Genomic DNA, 21,587 nt, shown 5'->3' on the forward strand with positions numbered 1-21,587 from the left:
AACATTTGCCAACAGATGTGGGGGTTCTGGGGCTGTGGGGTTATGGGGGCTGGTCTCCACTCCTTCTTATGAGCAGACTCTGTCTCCCCACCCTCTGCAAGGACAGGGGGACCTCTGCTCTGGTCACCACACTTCCTACCCCTGCCATAGCGACAAGACAGTCCAGGCCAGAGGGCCCCAAGAGTTTTCCCTACAGAAGAGGAGTATCTTAGGTGCTGTGAGCCATGTGATCTCTGTCATAGCTCCTCAGTATGGCCTGAAAACACTTAAAGATGGGGAATAAATGAGCAGGGGTGGCTGAGTTCCACAAAACTGTAACAAAACAGGTAGAGGACCAGACTTTGCCCAAAGGTGTCTGTTGGTGCCCGGGCAGAGGGTGCCATGGGCCAGAGCCCTGCGCTGCCTGAGATAGACATGCAGAGTGGCCGAGAAGGAAACCTCTGAGAGTGCGGGGCTGCTTGTTACCGTAGCATAATCTGCCTCACAAGGACCAGTCTGGGGCACCCCAGACCTAGAGGAAGCCATGGAGTTTCCTCAGGCACTCTGGGGGTGACCTGAGCCATTCTCTTGGTTTTCTGTTTGGTCTATGAGGGAATGGTTCTAAAATGCAAGCAATCGTCTCTTAGTTGGATCCAATGATCTCTCTAAGCAAATAACTGGGTTAAAAAAATGGGAGTCAACCTGCATAGCCTGGTCTCCATCCTCTCCTATGGTAACTCTCCCTCCCCCAGCAGAAAGGAGACACGTTGAGTGCTGCTTCATTATTCATGAGGAGCTGAGCTGACCTCTGACCTCTCCAAATGGCAGGGAGAAATAATTCATAAGGGTGCAAATGCAAGCAGGGCAGGCCATCTGAGGCTCAGCCGACCATGCACCCCCGGGAGCCCCTCCGCTGGTCACCTTGCAGCTGTCCCCTCTCTACAGCCCTCAGGGAACTGCTAACAGAGGGGAGGCCCTGTGGCATTTCAGGCATCACATTGTTAAGTGTGCAAGGCCATTCAGTCCACAGTGCAGAGGACATATACCTCATGCCCACCCTAGAAGAAATCGAACGGGCATGAGCTCTGCCACAGGTCAGGTGCCAGGATACAGGAGTGACTGACACCCGTTCCCACCCTGAAAGATGTGAGGGTCAGGGAAGTGGCCAGATACACAAATGACAAAGGCCACACCTTCCATGATAAAAGTATGGAAAAAGTCCCGCAGGCACAGAAGAAACAAGGGAATGAATTTGGTTGGTGGAAGGGTGTCCTGGAGCCATGGAAACCTCCAGAGGGGAAGAGACCACTTCAGATGGTGCTTTAAAGGGTGAGCAGGAATTTACTACACACTGCAGTGTCTGTGTGTCATGTGGGGGGTTAGGATGTAAGGGGGAAGAAGGTGAGCAAGAAACACAGTCAGGCTGGGCACAGGCAGCCTTCTCGGTGAGGGGGGCGCCAAGCTGTGCTGGTGTGAGGCACACAGGGACAGGTCAGGGCAGCCAGTGCAGGAGTGGATGGAGCCTGGGAGAGGGAGGCTGGAAAGCCAACCTGGGGCTAAGTCTGAAGGGCTCTGCAGGCCAAATTAAGGAGCTTGGACTTTATCCTAAGGCAATGCAAAGTCTCCAGAAGCATTTGTGGAAAGATCAGCCTTAATACAGATGGATTCCAGAGGAAACCCCAGAAGCAGGGAGCTAGGAATCAGTCAATGCCATGTTGCTGAGGGTGCAGAGAAGCCTAAAGCAAGGCAGAGTGGGTGCCATGGAGAGAGGGACTCCATGGACGTGGCTGATATCGAAGTGCTTCACCATGTGCCCAGCCCCTTGCAGGAAAGCTGGGGTTGAGTGACCGGTGCTAGCAAATGACCTGTGCCTCTCTTCCTGCTGGAGGCCATGTGCCGTAAGTGGCAGAGCTATAAGAGGAAGGAGGCGGGACGCCATGAGCACACCATTCAGGAGGGTGGCCTGACCCACAGCACCGGCCCCTGATGAACGCTCCCTGTGTTCAACCATACGGTGTCAGGAGTTGTTTGTGACTAATGCCATGGGAGAAATGCTTGGGAACTAGAGCTGACACCAGGATGGAGGCTGAGGTGACAGGGAGAGCAGACTAGGGAGGATATAGGGTCTTAGCTTTGGGAGTTCGGATCAGATGGAATGAAGAGGAAGGAGGTTTGAGGACAGAGAGAATGGCTGTCCTCTTCTGACATGGATTGGAATGAGGTACCTCTCCAGGGGAAGCCATCAGGCAGCAAGAGGAACGAATTGATAGTTGAGTAAAGTGTAGGAAGGCAGAGTTTAGACAGTTTGGTGTTTAGTTGTTGGTTAGAGGAGAACAGCCGGGGGCAGGCATAGGACAGAAAGAAAAGCCCAGGGGAACGCTAATGTTCATGTGGGAGCTGGGGGAAGAGAGTCCAGTGCAGGGGCAAGGGAACTGCTCACAACTTGGAGAAGGGTCCCAGAAGCACAGGGAGGAGAGGCTTGGGAGGGGAGGCTTGCCCACAGCATCCAAAGCTGCTGGATGTCAAGAAGGAGGACACAGAGTGGGGACACAGGTCCTAGCTGGCTGGGTGTGGGCAGCCAGAGAGGAGGCAGTGGTTGGGACTGCAGAGCTGGGCATGTCCACTATGAGAAGGGAGAAGCTGGAAGAGGGAAGAATGAGTGGAATTTGGATGAAACAGCCATGTTCCTTCCCTGGACAGTCTCGTAATATGTCTTCCACAGGTCAGTCTGGGAATCTGAGGCCTATGGGCTTGTTATTTAGGTCATTCTCTTTTTGAGGTCCAGAGGAAGCATTTCTGTGAGGTGGCCATCCATCCTATGCAAGGTCCCATGATGAGTTTTGTGGGACCTAAGGGACCCACGTTTCCCATATAGGAATTAACCACAGTGGTCTTGGGTGATTGAAGGCAGGAAGAAATAAATGGACTACTGGTAGTAATAAGGACAAAAAATAAGAGTAAGAAAGGCCTCCATGGGCAGTATGAGAGAAGACAAGCAGGAGGGAGAAGGGCTGACTCCCTTGCACCTGCTCTGCACCTCCAGGAGGGACAGCAGGGCCGGGAAGAAGCAGCCACGCGGCCACCTTCCCTCCAGTTCCTGCTTGCTCTGCCTCGTGCCTGTGCCTCTGGTTCTCTAGAATTCATCCCTGGGGTCAACTCTAGAGCCTTTGGGTTCCCACATGGTGAAACCTCATGAGAAGGTTGTGTCCGAGAGCACACTCCATGGTAAGAAAGGTCCAAGGATTCCAGAACCTCCCAGGTTCCCCACCCTCCTGCTAAGCTCCTGACCAGGGCAGGACATGGAGTTGGTGCCTTCGAACTTCGGGCCAAGGTCAAAGCCTTCTTCCTGTTCTGTTTGAGGACATCCTGCTCCAGACCTGGGCCAACCCTATATGACTGCAGGTTTCTCCTCTTCTCTTCCTCATGGCCTCTTCTGCCTCTCAGGGCCAGCAGCAAGGGGCCTCAGCCGCAAGCTTCTTTTTGTAAAGGGCCAGAGAGTGCGTACTTCAGCTCTGTGTTGTTTCTTTTTCTCCTTTTTGAAAACAACCCTTAAAAACATGCAGATTGTTCTCAGTGCCAAAGCCCTAGAGAAACAGCCCCTGTGAGTGTCACTGGCCAGCCTTGGGCCCAGCATGGCGTCTGGCTGCACAGCTGACACCCCGGAGAGCTTCAAAGAGCTCCACTGATAATAAGACCCCTTTTTTTGGCCCTCTCTCCCCCCGCACAGGTGGACGCACCCCCTGCCTGATGCTGGGCCCATGCCTCGGCTTTGATGGGGGAGGCAAGTACCTCAAGCCTCAGGGAGCCATGGTCTCTCTGGCAAGGGCATAAGAATGAGGCCTGGGAGAAGACTGGAGCCCGGAGCAGACTGGACCCGGAGCCCAGTGTGGCTTCCAGCATCCCTGCACATGGGCCTGGCTAACACAGCGCAACCACCTTCCCTTTCTGACTTGGGTTTCGCTGATAGGGCGGGCCCTGGGGCCAGAAAATTAAAAGCATCCCCTGGTGGCATGACACACCAAATAGGAACCAGGCGGCCAGGATCCTAGCCTACTTCGCATCTCCTCACTGTTGCCCTACCCTGCTTCCAGGCCTCTGGCACAGGCTCTGCACAGAGAGGACCACATTACGTTTCTGTACAAAGCCTCCACACACCACCCTCTGGAGCCCAGCGAAGGGAACAGAAATGCTCTGGGATGACCTGTTGTGCCTGATTGTCCCATTTTTAGCACTTAAGTCCCTGTGCCCCAGGACTTCCTCAGGGCCAGGTATGACGGGATGCTGGTCACCCTCTGAGGACTCAGAGCCCAGGTCTAGGCCTGGCCAGTGGTACAGCCCACCATGTGGGGGAAGGGCGGTGGCTGGGGTCTGAGGTACTGGTGCTTCTCGTTCGACACAACAAGCCAGGAGGTTCTCAACCCCAGACCCAGGCCGTGCCCCAGGGCAGCCACCTTGGCACTGTGGGGCTGGAGCTGTGCTGAGGGGATGTTCCAACCTCCAGGCCTCCAGGTGACAGTGACATGCTGCCAAGGCTGGACCTTACCACCCTGGATTCTGGGCAGGGTCCCTGGATTTCCCTGGTGCGTGCATGAGGCTGGGGAGCACACACAGCCTGGCCTGGATGTCGCTGGGAACAGACCAGTACCCACTGGCTGAGAGTTAGGAGCAGTCACAGGCTTGTGGGGATGCTCACTGAGCCGGCTTCCTTCACAGGAAGTGTGGCTGTGGGCAGCATGGTTGCCACCCACCCCTTGATCCACCTGTGGCCTTCTACCGCTGCCAGGGGCCAGTGCAGTGCACGGCATAGGGGGAATTTTGGAACAGAGCAGTGACCAGAATTCATGAGGTCTGGGCGCCAGTGTCCAATCTAGCACTCTGGGGCTGGTGATTCCTTCCCTGGTTCTCTGGGCAGCAGAGACAACCAACATAGCCAACAACACAGCCACGGAGAAGAGGACAGCTCGTACTCTCATTTCACTGCATAGTTGCTCCATCGTTTAACAGATGAGAAAACCGAGGCTCTGGGAGAAGGGACGGGACAGCTTTTCCAGGGTCAAGACATAACAGGATAGTGTTGAACCTGGCACTCAGTGGCAGCTCTGTAGGTTCACTCACCCAAGGTGCACAGCTAGTGAGTGGAAGAGCCCAGGCCTCCACCCAAGACACTGCCCAAGCCTGCACAATGCCAGATCCCAGACTAAGAGAGAACGGGAAGGAGAGAGAGGGACCTTTACAGAGTCACTCTGGGAATGGGAAGGAGAGAGGGGGACCTTTACAGAGTCACTCGCTGCAGGGCCTGGCGGCCATGTTCCTTCTTCACCTCTCTGGGCTTGCCATCAGTCCTGTATGTTTACACAAGAGGAAGCTGAGGGGTTAAATGACGTCCGTATCCTGGACTCATGTCCATGCTAGTCTTGATGGCTGCAGGGGGAACTGTCAGATGCGCACAACACTGAGACCTTACTTACACCCTCTGGGCCTCAGTTTCCTCATGTGCGAATGAAGATAATTCAAGCTACTGGCTCACTGGCTCTGCTGCCAGTGAGATGCGCCAAGAAGCCCAGATGAGGGAGTGAGGTCAAGAGAGGGAAGGAGATGAGGATGGAGCTGCTCTCCCAGGGGCTGTGAGAGCGAGCCGCAGACCGCACACATCCCGGAGGCCGCTCCAAGGATAGCGTGCACCCCTCACTGCGCTCTGTGGGGACCCTGCTATCTCAGGCTTACTGGTGCTCACTGCATTCGGGCTCAGAGGAGAAAAACAGCTCCTGGGTTGTGGAGCCATTTCTATAGAAACCACAGCTCCCACACTTCCTTTTCACTTTAAAAAGCAACACAAAGGAGAGCGAGAAGGGTCTGTGAGAGTGATGAGCTCTAACCAGCTATGCGGGGCTCCCTTGTCCACGCATCTCACCCATCCAGAGCACATCAGCCACACTGGTGTGTGTGCGTGTGTGTATGTGCGCGTGTGTGTGTGTGCGTGTGTGTGTGTATGTGTGTGCATGTGCATGTCCTGTTTGCTCTTGGTTCATCTTGCTCCATAGGGCTTTAGAATCCAGTCAATTAAACAAAGAGCAGCACAATCATCTCACACTGGGGGGCCCTTTCAGATCCGATCTCATCCACATAAGGTATCTGTCACCATCAGAGCCTATCTTTCAGACGGACAGAGCTGAAGCTGCTCACCCAAGGCCATGTACACCAGCCTGGCTGCGAGCAGGACACGGACCCAAACACCTCGTCTCTGTCCACTGAGGCTCCAGAGCACACAGGCCTGTTGATACGAACTTTCTATACAACACCGTGCAATGTTCAACCAGGTCTAGGTAACTGCCAGTGACAACAGCTGCCCTTGTTCTCTGAAAGAAAATGCTCTGGGATCCATGACCTAAAGTGCTGACACCTCTGCTCCTGTGGATCGGAAGCCCTGGGTATGCAGGTGAGGGCTGCATCCACAGGGGCAGAACTGGCCTGCGCTCACGATGAGTGGCTCTGTCCATCTCACGGGGGCTAAGAGTCCACCCTGTCAGTGAAAACAGTCAGTGCCACAGCCTGGGTGCACATATTGAGTCTAGAGCAGTCCAGGGGGTGGGTAGGGGGCTGGCAGGACATTTGCTGGGGCCAGTATTACTCCACGCATGCCCAGGTAACAAGAGCCCAGGCACTCCTGCTTTGCTGGCCTGAGCCTATCCCTTGATGTCAGCGGGGGCCTCTGTTTGTGGACAGAGGCATGGCAGCAGTGATGTTGGATTTGTCCAGGTTCATGTTGACAAAGCCCAAGCCTGCCCTCCCAAGCAAGAACCCTGGGACTGGGTCCCCCTCCCAGCGTGCCTGGCATGGCAGGGAGGAGGAGCCACATGGCACTGTGGCCAGCTCCAGGACCTGCAGCTGCCCTGGGTGGTCCTCAGGTGGGCCAGGGATGGGCATCTCAGTGTGACATGCAAGGCCAATAAAACCCGCCAACCTGGGAAGGTGGCTGGTGGCTGGCAGAGCTGAGAGTTGGTCTCTGGGTGCATCTGGCCACAGACAGCATGCTGGTCCCTGCAGGTCGGTGCATGTGGCAGCTCGCCCTTGTGGCACCTCATATGTGTCCCAATAAAAAGTTCATTTGGGATGGGAGATAGATGGAAACTGCTTTGCTTGACCTCTCACCTTTTTCAATGGCCCTCACCAAAGTCTAAAGCCCAGCCACGACTTTCACTTCAAGTGTAATTGCTGGAAAATGAGACCCAGGTCCCAGTCCTCTATAGCAATAAACTAACTCAGCAGTTAAGGCCTTGTGGAACAAAGGTGGACACAAATTTAAAAAAAAAAAAAATCTGTTCCTTCCTATGCTAGGGCCTGTCTACAGTTGACCCAGACTGCAGAACCTGGTTACTTTACCTCTGTTCCATCAACTTAGGAGCTGTGGACAGGAGGGCTGAGAGCACGTGAGGACAAGGGAGACACAGAATGAACATGAGATCCTCTTCATGCGTGCGTGAAGCCCACATTGTAGGGCAGGAGGAAAGGGCCAGAGAGCTCTGCTCAGGTCCAGCGAACACTGGGGAGGCCTGAACCTTAGGCTTAGTACCCATGATGACAGGACATAGCGACCTTCAGGGTGTTGAGACTAGTAATGTGGGCCGTTGGGTACACCCTGGCCTGGTGGCCCTGGGGCCACCTTTGACTGCTGGATTGAAAATGAAGTCCCTCCCATTTCCTTCATCTTCCTAGTGGAATGGAACCAGTGCCATGTCTAGAAATAGAAGGTATCTGTAAAAATAATAAAGTACCAAACAATGCAGTTCATTCTGGTTCTGAGCTCTGCTAAAAGGAAACACGTGTCACAGAGATGCTAAAAATGTACTAGTGCTAAAAACAAACTAAACCCAGACTTTCTGCAAGACACGATCAGATGCGCTGAATGCACACTGAGAAAGGAGGACTGTCTGGAGTAACGAGCCGATGTTATTCAAGGGCCGTGTCATGGGCCAAGGAGAAGCACATCACATTACCACCTAGACACCTCTGAACACTGAGTACCACTCACATGTTTACTCTGGTAATGACAAAACCAAGGATCATGGGGTCCTTGAGGGCAGGCAGGAGAAGGCAGTCACGGTAGCCCCAAAGGGCACTGCTGCCACAGGCTTCCCCATGCAAGTTCAGAGACAGGATGCTGAGCACACAGCTGGGGATGGGACTCTCAGACATCTCCCTGCCCGCACCCTAAGGACCTTACCTGGGCGGGAGCACTGCAGGACAGATGAGCCAGGTCTCCGATTCTGGCCGCAGCCCGGGGATCGCTGGAGCTGATCAAGACCGGAGCGCTAATTTCCATGGAGTGCCTGTGGCTTGTGGCTTGGGAGGACTTGTGTGTCACACTGAGTGCGGTGAAGGAGTGGCGCTTCTTGGCATTCTTCTTGCTGTCCACACGCCGCTGAAAGGCACTGACCGCCCCCGTGCTGCTTAATGCTGGTCCTGGGGCCGCACTGGCTGCCGCGCCAGAGTCAGAGGGCAAGGAGGCGTGGCAGCCCGATGCAGCACCTGGGCATGGCTTGTCCATCTCAATGAGCTGCTTGGCGGAGTCATTGAGCTAGGTGAGAAAGGGAGAGGAAGGCTTTGTTAAGTAGAAGTCACATGGTCCAGCGTGCTCTCCATGCTGACAGCTCGTGTCTCCTATTAAACCCAACCATGTGCTCACAGTCCCCCAGATCTTGCCAAGGGGCCTCCCTGTAAATGGTGCCAGGCACAGACACAGCACAGGCTGTGGTGACATCTGTAGATTTTACTGAGCAGCTCTTTTGTCTGCCCCGGGGTAGCCCTGATCCTTTCCTGGGGTGTCCGTTTCTGGGGTGTGAGGTACAGACCTGCAGAGGGCATGGGACAGAGGAAGAGGAGGAAGGAATGCCCACCTGTGGGCCCCACACTCGCCACGGTGACAGGTTCTGGCCTGCCTGGGACAGTTCTGGCCACGCTGGCAGAAAAAGACAAGGCACATGACCAGAATGCACTTTTTGTCCCCTGAGGACTGCAGGTGGTGGGGAGCATCCAACCTGCTGAGCAGGAAGCACAGATGCTCTGGGCAGGACTAGGCTCCACTCAGTCTGTTAAGACCCAGAGCTGACCTGCACCCCCACGCTGTGAGGAGGCAAGACTGCACTGTTTCCAGTGATTCTGCAAGGACTCAAGGCACAGCTCCTTCCCTGTCTCTGCACCTCTTCCATAGAAAAGCAGATGCCTTTACAGGAAAAAGTTTGTCTTTGACAGAAGTTTCATCCTAGGTGGTGTTTGTCAGGAAAGGTGTGATGGGCTCGAGTCTGTGAGCAGCCTGTGGTAACTGGGGTCAGCTCTCTGGGTGACGCCCTGTCTGAGGCACCAGTTTAGGGAAGGCGTGAGTCCGCAGAGACCACTGTGGGTGATCTGAAGCCTCACGGAGGAATGGGACTGGGCAGGCTTCACGAGGCTAGGCTGCTGTAGGCTCAGACAGGAGTGGAGGCGGGTAGGCACAGGGAGGGGTTCAGGGGACTCCACAAAGCTGAGAGGTCCCTACAGGCAGGTAGAGAAGAACGGGAACCAGCTGCGGATCTACAGGTCACATGGTGCAGGAGCCACACCCATGCCCTCAACTGAGCCGAGAACAGGGCCTGGAGTTGGGTTGGGGGGCCACGCCAGGAAGGGCCACGTCCCCACCTGCAGGGGCATATGGATTAGGGATATTCCTCAGTCCTGGGATGGCAGAGGAGAAACACCAGGTCCTCATGCACGGTTCATGACTAGCATTTGCCGCTGGTAGCATCTTGATGAGTTAATAATAATATTAGTAAAAGGTCCCTCTGCATTGGAGCAGTGAGAGCCCAGGAGGCTTCATCTCCATAATGCCAGCAGATCACACACGCAGCAGCTGGCCGTCCAGCCGCCCACAGACAGCCCAGGCAAGGCTGCAGAGCTGTCAGCATTTCCATTACAAATACCTGCCTTTCCGAGGGAGGTTCTGAAAAACTCACTGTAGGCCCCAAAATGTGTGATCTAAATCCAGGATTGTTTCCTTTGAAACGTTTCTTCCAACCTTCCAACCAGCAGGCTCAGCTGTTTTGCTCTATTTTATGACTTTATTCATTTGCTTCCTCCACAGTGCTTGCCCCCAGAACAGGCCAGTGGCCGGTGCCTCCCATGCCCCTCTGTGGGCTGCTCCGAATGAACACCGCAGGGCTGGCCTCCTGGAGCCCAGTGCTGTGCACCCATGCTACGGAGCCAAGAGGGCCACAGAGAAACAGGAGGCGATAGGGACAGCACCTTTCCTTTATGGGCACAGATTTGGAGCAGAGACTCCACGCTTTCTGCCCTGTCTCTCCATGTGAGACATTATTACATCGACATGATGGCACCAATAATGGCCAAGGCTCGGCAAAAATAACTCAGCTCTTCCCCAGAGCAGCCGAGCGGGACTGTATCAGATGCCCTGTGGTTTAGCTGCATATGAAGCAGTGACAGTGCAGGGGTATACACATGACCAGACAACATGGAGCCATGACCTGAGCCAATGCCACCCTGGTCAGTCCTCCAGACATGACCCTAGCGGGCTGCTTACAGCCAAGCATGCTTCTTCCTCTCTGATGGATACTGGGGTGGGGAGCAGCGTGCCTTTCTCACCCATGCCCACAGTGGGCACCAAGAGGGAAGGCTAATGAACGTCCATGGAAGATAGGTGTTCTCAGCCAGCTGAGGGAGTCAGGAGGGCGGCTTCCTAGTGGTGACTCTCCACACATCATCAGTGGCCTTAGGGTCCCAGACATCTCAGCAGGAGGCAAGGGACATACCAACGTAAGACCCTCCCAATGAAGAAAGACAGTTCAGTTTTATCTTCTTGACTGAGTCTTTGCTTTTCAAGTCTGTGCCTGAGACTTGAGGTGACACTCATAGTTGGGGGGAGCTGCCATTAACAAGCTCTGATTAGCCACGCTGAATGATCCTCAGGGCTGGGTCTGGCAGCTGGCATCACCAAGGCTAACCCAGTCCACAGGGCCCGTGACTGCGGACACCCCCATCTAGTAGCATCTCCCCTGGACAGCAGCTCCTGCTTTGCACCCCTTGGCTGCAGCCTTGGTTTCCCATTTCCTCATACACCAAGTGGGGGCAGTGTCTGCTTGCCTGCTCACAGTCGTCCACACTACAGGAAATCACAGGGTTCTGCTCTCCTCTGCATAGGCTGCAGCCCCACCTCGTTGGCCTGGGGGACCCCGGCCAGTTAGCCTGGGGGTCCTGGGGGGCCGAGGAGGCAGTGAACATTGAAATCAGCCCCTTTCATCCCCCTACAAGCAGAATTCTAGAACATTCTGTGAGTGGCTGCTGACTGCCAACTGCGAAGGGTGGTATGTGGTGGGGAGAATGAGTGTTTCCTGTTATTCTGCCTCAGGATGCTCCCTGCTCCCCACTGAGATACTTGTCTGGCAATGAAAGAGCTCTGCTTCTCCTTCTGAATGTGGCTGGTCCCCTAATCTGTTTCTCCACCCCCACAGAGACAGAACATCTAGGTATAGACGGGGCACACACACACACACACACAAACACACAACTGATGGTTAATGAATGCACCTAATAACCCCCATTTTGACTGTTTTTGGGCAGGAATAGAAGACATTTCCGACTTCCATACAAAATGAAAACAAAGTAGTGGCACCAGCACGCGAAAGTCTTGCTGGGTTTGTACGTGGATCGTGAGGATGGATGGTCACTGGCCTTCTCCCTTCCACTGTGCAGGAGGCCCTCTGCCCTAGCAAGCCCCAAGTCCAAACACTCAACGGCCACACACACTTCCTTCTCCTCGGTCCGGTCTTGCTGGTGGGACAGTACCGGCCAGTCACGGCTGCACCCTCATCAGGGATGTCTGTCTCTGGCTTAAGACCCTCTTCCCAGGACTCTGCCTCACCATCTTCTTCAGCTCAGATGTGATCTTCCTCCACACCACTCTTCCCTCCAGCCACAGAAACATTTGGAAATGGAACAACTGACGAGTTTCTTCTTTCCACTGTTAAAACTGTTCCATACGAAGTCCTCTTAAATAAGTTACTGATGGAATCCTAGCTGCATGTGAATTTTGGGACCAGGTTAAATAAAGAAGACTTTACCCATAGGCTCATATGAGCCCTGAGGCCCCTTCGGTGAGCCTGAGGCACTTGGCCCAGGAATGTGCCAGAGCTGGGGGCCTAGGCAGAACACGATTACCCAGAAATCCCAGGCTCTGGTCAAGAGAACTTTAAACTGAAGGTAATGGGGGAGGGGATTTTTAAAGAAAGAATAAGATTGGAAAACCAGGCATACAGGCTGATATCAGATATAACATGCAAGAAAGGACAATGGGGTGAGGCGTGCCCTGTGGTTCTCGAGCAAAGTAACAGGAAAGCCCTTCCATCCTAACCTAGACTTCGGAAGTACAGCCGTGACACATCCATACCCCAGAGCCATGGGCTGGGGGCTGAGATCAGAGAGAAGGAAGTATGTCTTCCCTTTCTCGGAAATCCAGGAAGCCAAAGAGGTGACTGTGCTGGAAGGCAGGGGTCACAATTTAAAATGAAGGCAACCAGTGGCTGCATGCGTACAACAAACACTTTCTAAGCACCTGTCGTGTCCCGGGCTCTGCTCTAGGTCCTGGCGATACTTGGTGAGCGACAGAGGCTGGTCTAGTAAAGCTTATACTGCTCTGAGGGGTGAATTATTTAGGGAGACTTGTAAATATGCAGATTTTGGCTCAATAGGTCTGGGATGGCACCCATGTTTCTGACTGTCTACAAACTCCCAGGAGACACCACTGCTGCTCAAGCCAGACCCTCTTTGACTAGAACATGGACAGCTTTGCAACCTTGGCTTCGCAAGGAAACACTCTCTCCACAACAGAGCCACATTACCAGAGACAGCAGCTTTTGCTTGGTGTCTGCCTTTAAAGCATGGCTCCCACCCCTGTGGGCTCAGCAGAGCACAGGTCACCATGCCTTACAGCTGGCCTATTATTCCAGAGAGCTTCATAAATTCAGGAATGGAGGGAGAGTGGCCTTTACTTGCCTTCAGCTTTTGTCAGAAAAAAATCTCAGGAGCCTCCCACTTAACTGAGGGCAGCAGGCACAGAAGGCTGACTGCATTCTGATCTGAGCTTATTTATAAAATACTCCCTTCTTTACGAGACTAGATCAACAGCAGGGGTGAGTGAGAAGAGCATGGTTTGCTTTCAGCTCTGGCACCCCTCACCCTCCTCCTTGAAGGCTCTATCTGGAATACACCTCGGGCCACTGATGAGAAAGGCTGCCAGAAGGAGAGCTCTCGACCACTGACTGAGCAAGTCAAGACAAGTGGCCTGGTGACATCACCAGCCAAACACAAGAGAGACCCACCTTCATCACCACCAGGCTCATCTGACCTTTGTATTGACCGTCCAAGGTCAATACGGCCATTTTACAGAGAAGAAAACTGAGACTCAGAGGAAAAGTGTAAGTGTCTTGTTCCACATCACACAGTTAACAAGTGGCTCACACCCTTTCTACTACATCTCACTGGCTCTACCATCATTCACTTTTTACTGCAGAGTGCGGAGATGCTTTTCTGATCTTGCTATATCATTGGGTTAAAAAATTATTATAGTCATTGAGGTATATCTATGCCTTTGGCAATTAGAGGGGGTTGGGTTCCGTTTAGAGATTCAAACATGGGCCTTTAAAAACCAGACCTTTTTTGGGAGCATGAACATTAGGTCAGGCAAATGCTCACCCTGGGCGGACCCTGGCTGCAGTTACCAAGGGTGGGAGGCTATTTCTGTTTCTTCCCTTTTTATTTTAAATGGGTGGTGACCTCACAGGCCTGTTAACAATGCCAAACTTTTTTTTTTTTTATTATTTTTTATTTACTGGAATGTTGAACTCTAGACATTTGTAATGTCATGTGCTAACCCTCTACACTGACATTCTCCCATGCACGGAATACATACTTGCTGTGCATCTGCTATGGGAGATGCTTTTTTTTTTTTTAATTAACCTCTGAAGGGGTCTCCATATCAGAACTAAACATTTTATGACGTGTTGGGTGCTGTAATGGCGTAACGGCAGCGCTCATCCCTGGGTGCTGGCATGCCCTGCGTGCATCCCACCCAGCACAGGGCCACTGCTTGCCTCCCATTCTGTTCTCGCCGTGTTCCCTTCTCAAGGCAACAGATTGGACAGGTGAGCCTGTATTGGCCAAAGTGGGCTGGTGAACTGAAGAAATTATTCAGATAACTGAGGTTTAAAACAAGAAATATCCAGCAGTTAAGACAAAGGTGTGGACCTGAAATTCACAGAGAACTGCCTGACCTTACTCACAAAGACTAAGTGCAGGAGAGGATTTTGGATGAGATAATCCTAAGAATTAACGCACAGGGTGGGGAATGGTACTCATTTCAACATCCCATTGTCACAGGCTGGACAGAGCTCCAACTCTGTCAGAGGCTGGGCTACTTCCCCTGGGTAGGTGGCACCACTGCCCGGGTCCCTGGACAAGCCTCTAGAGCGGGGCTGTTTCCCCAACACCTTCAGGCCCTGGCTGCTCCCAGCAGGGGGCAGCAGGCGTAGCTAGGGGCCACTTGGGCAAACTGCCCCGCCCCTTGCCCTCTTGCAGACCAGAGTGACATTACGATGTAACCCTCTGTGGCCTCTGAGTTGCCCCGACAGCACCTTCCTGAGAGTCTGGGGGAACCGTGGTTCTCTACGGACACCAGTGATGTGGTAGTGAGCCCAGCAATGACCTAACCACCACCACCGCCGCCATGTGGGCTCCCAAGCGGTCCTGAGTTAGAAAGGCAGTGTGCCCCTCCTTGGGGAGTTGGTCCCTCCACCAAGATCAGAGCTACACACGCACTCCTTCTTGTCCCTCAGCCTCTGCTCGAAGTTGTCACACGTTTCTTCTTGGGCACTCACCCCAATTACCATGAGGAATGAGGCTACCCCTTCTCTAATCAACCTCTTAATCATGGGTTATGATCCCTGCCTGTGCCAGCCATCAAACTCTTGGTTCAGTATCAAATTCCACAAAAAGGAAGATTCCAAAGAGTCTGATACAAATTAATATAAGCAAACAAAACTTCATTCATTTCTAAAAATGTGTGAAACTCAGCAAAAGGCTCATAAGCAGCAAAGAGTTATGATTAGCACCTTATCAGGGTGTGTCCTGTAAGCAAAGGGACCACTAACTGAAAGTTGGAGATGAGTGTAAAGACCCTGTCATAATTTTGCCTGAAGATAAAACTCAGAAGGAAAAAAAAAATGGTTGTTTTTCCACCAAGGAGAGGAACACAAAGGCACCATTTATTCTCCATTTTCTGTAAGAACCCCAGAGGGGACATCTCTGCTTAGAAGGTGGCAGGAGGTCAGTCTGTCCCTGCAGGGGGGCGTATGGTCTCCCGCAGAGGTGCCCCCATCCCCAGAGAGTGCCCTGTCTGTGCTGGGCTTGCAAAAGCATTTCTGACCACCTCAGATCAGCACCAGAGGAAGTCACAGATCTCAGGCAACTGAGAAAGGAGGAGGAGGGAAACAAAGAGATGAGGCTGGTACAGAATTCAGAATTTGGAAGGCAGGTGGCAGCTTCACTGCTGGGTCCCAGGGCCAGGCCAGTGAGGTGGCCCATTCCCTGGCCCTGTAACATTTACCCCCAGCAGTAAAGTACTTTGGGGCATGCAGATCCAGTAAATTACATATATTTTCTAGCGTACCACTATATTACATACATTAGAAAACACGCACATAAGAGAAACTGAAATTTAAAAGTCAAAAATATAATAAATTTGAAGAAAGTACTAATATTTCCTTTCTTTGCTCACAGAGCTTCATGTACTCCTTTTTGGTGTGCGGTTTTTTTATTTTTTTATTTTTATTTTTTTTAAGATTCTATTTATTTATTTAAGAGAGAGAGAACACAAATGGAGTGGGGAGGAACAGAGAGAGGGGAGAAACAGACTCCCTGCCAAGCACAGAGCCTGATGCGGGACTCGACAGGACCTCAGGATCGTGACCTGAGCTGAAGGCAGATGCTTAACGGACTGAGCCACCAAGGTGCCCCATCGTGCACCCTACTTTGAAGATCTCTAGCTAAGAGCAGTCATTTTCAAACTGTCAATTTTAATGGGGCCTGGTCAGTATTTTTTTTTTAAATGAACCAGATTAAAAGAGAAAATACATAAAAAATTAAAAAAAAAAAAAAAAAAAAGAAAGAGAAAATACAGAGTGCATCACATGCACTAAGGGTAAAAGTAGTTCCAGGAGATGTTGCTTTAGTTTCACATACACAATGGTGTGCATCCTGGTCGGGATGTACCATGCATTTCTCATCCTGAGTTGTAATCTAAAAAGGCTGAAAGCCATTGGCATCAAGAGGAAAAGAGAGACATTTCCCTGTTGAGAAATAAAAGTCTGCTTTCCCCCATCTGCATGGGTTAAATGTGTGTGGAGGGGGTGGGGGACCTGGATGGCTCAGTAAGTTAAGCACCTAACTTTGACTCAGGTCATGATCCCAGGGTCCTGGGATCAAGCCCCGCATCAGGCTCTCTGCTCAGCAGGGAGCCTGCTTCCTCCTCTGTCTCTGCCTGCCTCTCCACCTACTTGTGATCTCTGTCTGCCAAATAAATAAATAAATAAAATCTTTAAAAAAAAAAAAAAGATCTCAGAGCTGATAGAGTTTTGAAATTTGGAGCCTACATCTTCCACTTGTAAATAATCATTTCACATCGCAGATGGTTAATGAGCTTCGTGCTGGGCATGGCAGTAGATGCTCAACAAACACCTAGTCAATGGACAGATGCAACTAACACGTGCATGTGTATGTCATAACAGCTACTCACTGAGTATGATCTCAATAGCTGGTCCCATGCTGTCACCTGGGTGCCCATTCAACCCTCTGGGAGCTGAAACTCACACCCGGCTTTGCATACACCCACCACCCACAGTGGAGGGACATCTGATATGTACGCAGCAGGATCCCCTGACTACTGTGCTGACAGCAGACTATAGGGCCCAAAGGCTTTGAAGCTATTGCAACAATGTCACTGGAGAAGCCGCACAAATCAGTGAAAAAAAGCGAGGTGGAAATACTGATGCAGCACAATCCTAAATACATTCACAATATATGCAAATTTATACATAGAAAAGAATAAAGGAAATAAAACAATATGCTAACAACATTTCATTTCATTTTTTTCCTACACACATATTTATATTTACTGGTAGGATTATAGGTGATTTTAATTTCTTTGTGTTTTTCTGAATTTTCCTGTTTTGAACAATAGCCTGGTGTTATTTTTACAATCACAAAGTTATTAAAAACAAAACAAAACAGCGGATTAGGTTGGGATATTGACTGACCTACAGTGATACTTCCTGAGTTGTGGCACTGACATACTTTTTTTTCCCGTTTTGTAAAAAATGTGCAAAGTGCCATAAAGCTTTGGTGTTTTTTAGTCTAGTGAGATGCAGTATTTTTCTGGAGTATGACGTTTCAGGAGAGGTCTATCAAAGCTCTCCCTCCCCCCAATAGCTTAGTTTCTGGCCCGGGCTGAGTGGTGGTGTCTTGATGACAGCACAGACCTGGCTGTCACCAAAGCCTCAGGAAGCTTCTCCTGGCACTGTGCTCCCATAGGGGCTTGGAGAGCTCAGAAGGGGGAAAGAAATCTGGGCCCAAATGGGAGAAAAATGGAAGCCGAGAGAGGTTAAGCAGAGGACGGAGCAGGGGCCCGCAAACGAGGCCCACGGGCCAAGCCCCCCTGGTGCTTATCACTGTGTGCCTTGTGGCTTACCTGTCCTTTCTGACCACTTCTACCTTACAAATTAGAGTTGGAGGAAAAAAACAAACAAACAAACAAATATGCCAGGCCTGTGCTGGAACAGTGCTCTGCTTGACCTCTGCTCCCGTCACCTCCCCATCTGACTGCTGGGTGGAAAGGTGTGGCATTTGTTCACTTTTTATGCCAGACACAGAAGTAGAAGGATGCTCCTCCGTCATCCAGCTTCAGCAAACACACTATTCTGCTGTTCTTGTTCTATGAGCTGTATGCCCCCCTCCACTGATTTTTCTGAAGTATTTTATTTTATTATTATTTTTAAAAGATTTTATTTATTTACTTGACAGAGAGAAACATAGAAAGAGAGGGAACACAAGCAGGGGGAGTGGAAGAGGGAAAAGCAGGCTTGCCATTGAGCAGGGAGCCCAATGCAGGGCTCGACCCCAGGATCCTGGGATCATGAACTGAGCCAAAAGCAGACGCTTAATGACTGAGCCACCCAGGGGCCCCGATTTTCTGGAGTATGTTAAAACAAAGCACAGAAACCACATAGTTTCATCTGTGACTGCTCAGTGTGTATCTCCAGTGGACAGAGATGTCCCCTGTCCCTGGTTCATCTCCAGGGACTGGGTGGTGGTGCTCCATTCCAAAGCTGTAGGCCCTGGAGGGGGCAGCAATTCCGGGGGGGAGGTTGGTTTATCAGTCTCTACTCTGGTGGGTGTGGCAGTCCCAAGGTCCATCCTCAGTGCCGGGGTTGGAGGGGGTTGAGGAACCGGCAAGTTCCCCTGCTTCCAGAGCTGATCGATGTTCTCCTACTAAGATTTATCTATAATAAAGTTAACCTTTGAGTTTCCATCTCTCAGACATTCATTTTTTCCTCAGCTGCATCCAAGAACAGGGTATGAACACTTCTTATGACCAAAAAAACCCCAAGGATAACCCAACCAATTCTCTCCCAAATTTATATATTTAAGAACATGTTAACATATGAACTGGGTTGTCAATTTAGCAAGAGAAACACAAATAAGAGCAGAGTTTCAACTACACCTTCATCCCCTTCCAAACATAAAAAGGTTTACAGAAGCGTAAATGGGCCCCCTGGGAGTGTTTTTCTGTACCTGGTCTGGCCCTCGCTTCCTCTTCCGTGGTTGGCCGGCATAGGCCTCTGGCCTGGGTAGCTGGCTGGGAAAGCAAGCGGCCTTCCGCTGCAGGTGACTGGTGCATGACTGGTGCAGCCCTGCACTGAAGCACCCACCTGAGACTCCGTTGCCCCATTTCTAAAAGCTTGATTATTCCAGACCAGGCTCCCTTGCCCTACCCAGTGCATGGACACCCATTCTCCAAACGACTGTTTTCCTTCACTCTGAATGAAACAGAAGCCTACTCCAGATACATTTTTCAAAGTGTTGAAGTTATTTTTTCCTCATATGATAGGCCTCAACACTTAAGCAGTAAAACACAGTTTTGCAGGAAGACCTGTGTGCTTCCTCTCCCTGCTCTCTACACAAGGGTCTGATGATAAGGTGAGAGGCAATGCCATTTTTAACACCCAATTTGCAACCTGAGCTAGCCTGTGTTCTACGTACTTCACTTACATTCCTGATTTAATCCACACTTGAGCACAGTAGGGTATATTATGCCCAGGTTACAGATGCGGAAACTGAGGCACAGGGAGGGGAAATTCTGGTGAGCAGCAGATAGGGGCTGAGCCCATTGGCTTGGTGCTGTGATTGAGCCCCTGCTCTCTATCAGGCAGGTAGAGGCCAGCACTATGGAGGCAGTGAGCAGGCCTGGGCAGAGGCCAGGAAGGTTCCATGGGTCTGCTGGGTGCAGTGAGGAGTCTGTATTGATTCTAAGAGACACGGGCCCCAGAGGAGGCTTAGCAGGAGTGAGGCCACTAAAGTTACCTTTTTCTGGTCACTGTGTGAGATGGATCTTAGAGATAACATGCAGCACAGCGGGGCTGGGAGAGGTGATGCCCAAGAACCTATGGGTTTCTGACCACCGCAACTTGAAAACTTCGAGTCCAGAAGGTTCTTTCTACATTCATGTTACACTAGCAAAGCCCCCTAGGCTGAGGCAGGAGTGGGCATGAATGAAAAGGACATGGTTAGGGAGAGTCAGTGGACCCAGTGACAAAGGCTGTGTGTACTGAATGGGGAGTGGGTCTCGAAGAGAGATGGACCCCAACCCAGACCCAACCACTCGGAGCAAACACTGACATCTTCAGAGAGGCCTGCTTCCCACTGCTCCCTGAGCTCACTGTATTCAGCCTGCTCTGTCACCCTGGCCATCACTGTCCCTCAGCCACGAGCCAGTTCAGGCCACCACCTGGAACCTGCAGCACTCACCCATAGGTTGTGTCCCCCGTGAGGCCTTCCAAGCATGCTACTTAAAATTGGTCCTCTCCACCTCAGCTTCGCTCTCCTCCTTTGCCAGCTTTATTTTCCTCCACAGAGAACATACTACCTTCTAGAATTTGCTTTTTTCTGCTATTGTTGGTTTCCTCCCACTAGAGTGTGGGTTTCAAAACATTTCTCTTCTGTTTGGTAGGCAACAGTATCCCTAGGGCCTGGCACATAGCAGGTGCTCAGTGAATGAATGCACAGAAGGGATGGGTGTGAATGAAGAAATGAACGGTGGTCTGAAAGGTAGAGGCTGTGGAGCGCCGTGGTAGTGGAAACACTTGACAACGACCCTGGCATGGGCAGATGTAGTTCTATTTTACAGTTGAAGTCGGCAAGACAGAATGTGGCTGCCCTTGCTCTTGTTGGAGACACCGGCCAGCGTACTCCTCCAGGCAGGGATGTGGTGTAGAGGATAGGCTGTCTTCACCTATGAGGGGCCAGCTCCGAGAGTAAGTATTGTGGTGACTTGGAAGCTTCTAGGATCTCATTAACATGAGATTTCCCAGGGAGGCTCACATAGCCCTGCAGTACACTGAGGGTCTCTGGGCAGAGCGGTAGGCAAGAAAGTCACTGAAAACAGAGACATCTGGAAAAGTGTGGTTGACAAACTGAGTCTTTGTCTCTGCTTGCAACAGAAGGAAAGTCCTCAATAGCTTCTAACTGTAACTCTTAATTGTTCTCACTTTGGAGATTGGAAAGAAATAAAAGCAACAGAGAATGGCTTGAGTTTCTCTGAGTAAATCAAGCAGAACCCAAATGAAGCCAGAATAAGCTGCATTTTCTCATTTTGCAATAATCGGTTGAATTGTGGTAGCTATGGAAAGTCCCCTGATGGCACATGCATAGCATGGAGGATTTTACTTGAATCTTAAAAAGGTCCTGGGCACCAGCAATTTACACCCCCTCCTTTCCAAACAGGAAGGATTAATAAAAGGTAACAGGAGAGAACAGGACAGCAATGTCAGAGGCATTTTCCAACAGGCCCCCAGGGTCAGTCTTAGCAATAATTTATTGCCAAGATCCAGAACTAATGGTGAGGCAGCAGCTCGGACCTACAGGCCAAATCTCTCCACTAAAGCTTGGTCAGCTCTGGAGGGAAGACACCGGAGTTCCCCAACAATTCCAGTGACTCCAGATGGGTGTGTTTGCTCCCGCTACACAACCAGACTTGCTGTTCCTTCTGCACTAAACACAGGCCCTGAACCTCAGCCAAGACATATTCCACTGTCACCTTATTAACACTCACAGTCAAATCTTTCCATGGCTAAATATGCGTTCATTGTCACATCTGAAAAACAGCTACCACCATCACGACCCGCCCCAGGAGGAGGGGGGCTCCCACACCAATGGCCCAGGCCCACCCTTGGGACTAAGTGGAATCTGATAAAACAGGTTTCCTCCCCAACTTCTTTCTTAGGCTGAGGCCCACC

General features: G+C 51.4%; 1 protein-coding gene across 2 annotated transcripts in view; it reads right to left on the bottom strand.

The window, feature by feature from the left end:
- Positions 1 to 21,587, bottom strand: part of SH3RF3 (SH3 domain containing ring finger 3) — a 361,494-nt gene that overhangs the window by 93,266 nt on the left and 246,641 nt on the right. For both annotated transcript variants that reach the window (XM_059134271.1, XM_059134270.1), the window contains exon 4: positions 8,201 to 8,554. In XM_059134271.1, the coding sequence (XP_058990254.1) occupies positions 8,201 to 8,554 (354 nt within the window). The remainder of the gene's footprint in view (positions 1 to 8,200; positions 8,555 to 21,587) is intronic.

This window comes from Mustela lutreola, chromosome 9 (genome assembly GCF_030435805.1).
Source record: "Mustela lutreola isolate mMusLut2 chromosome 9, mMusLut2.pri, whole genome shotgun sequence".
NCBI lineage: Eukaryota > Metazoa > Chordata > Mammalia > Carnivora > Mustelidae > Mustela > Mustela lutreola.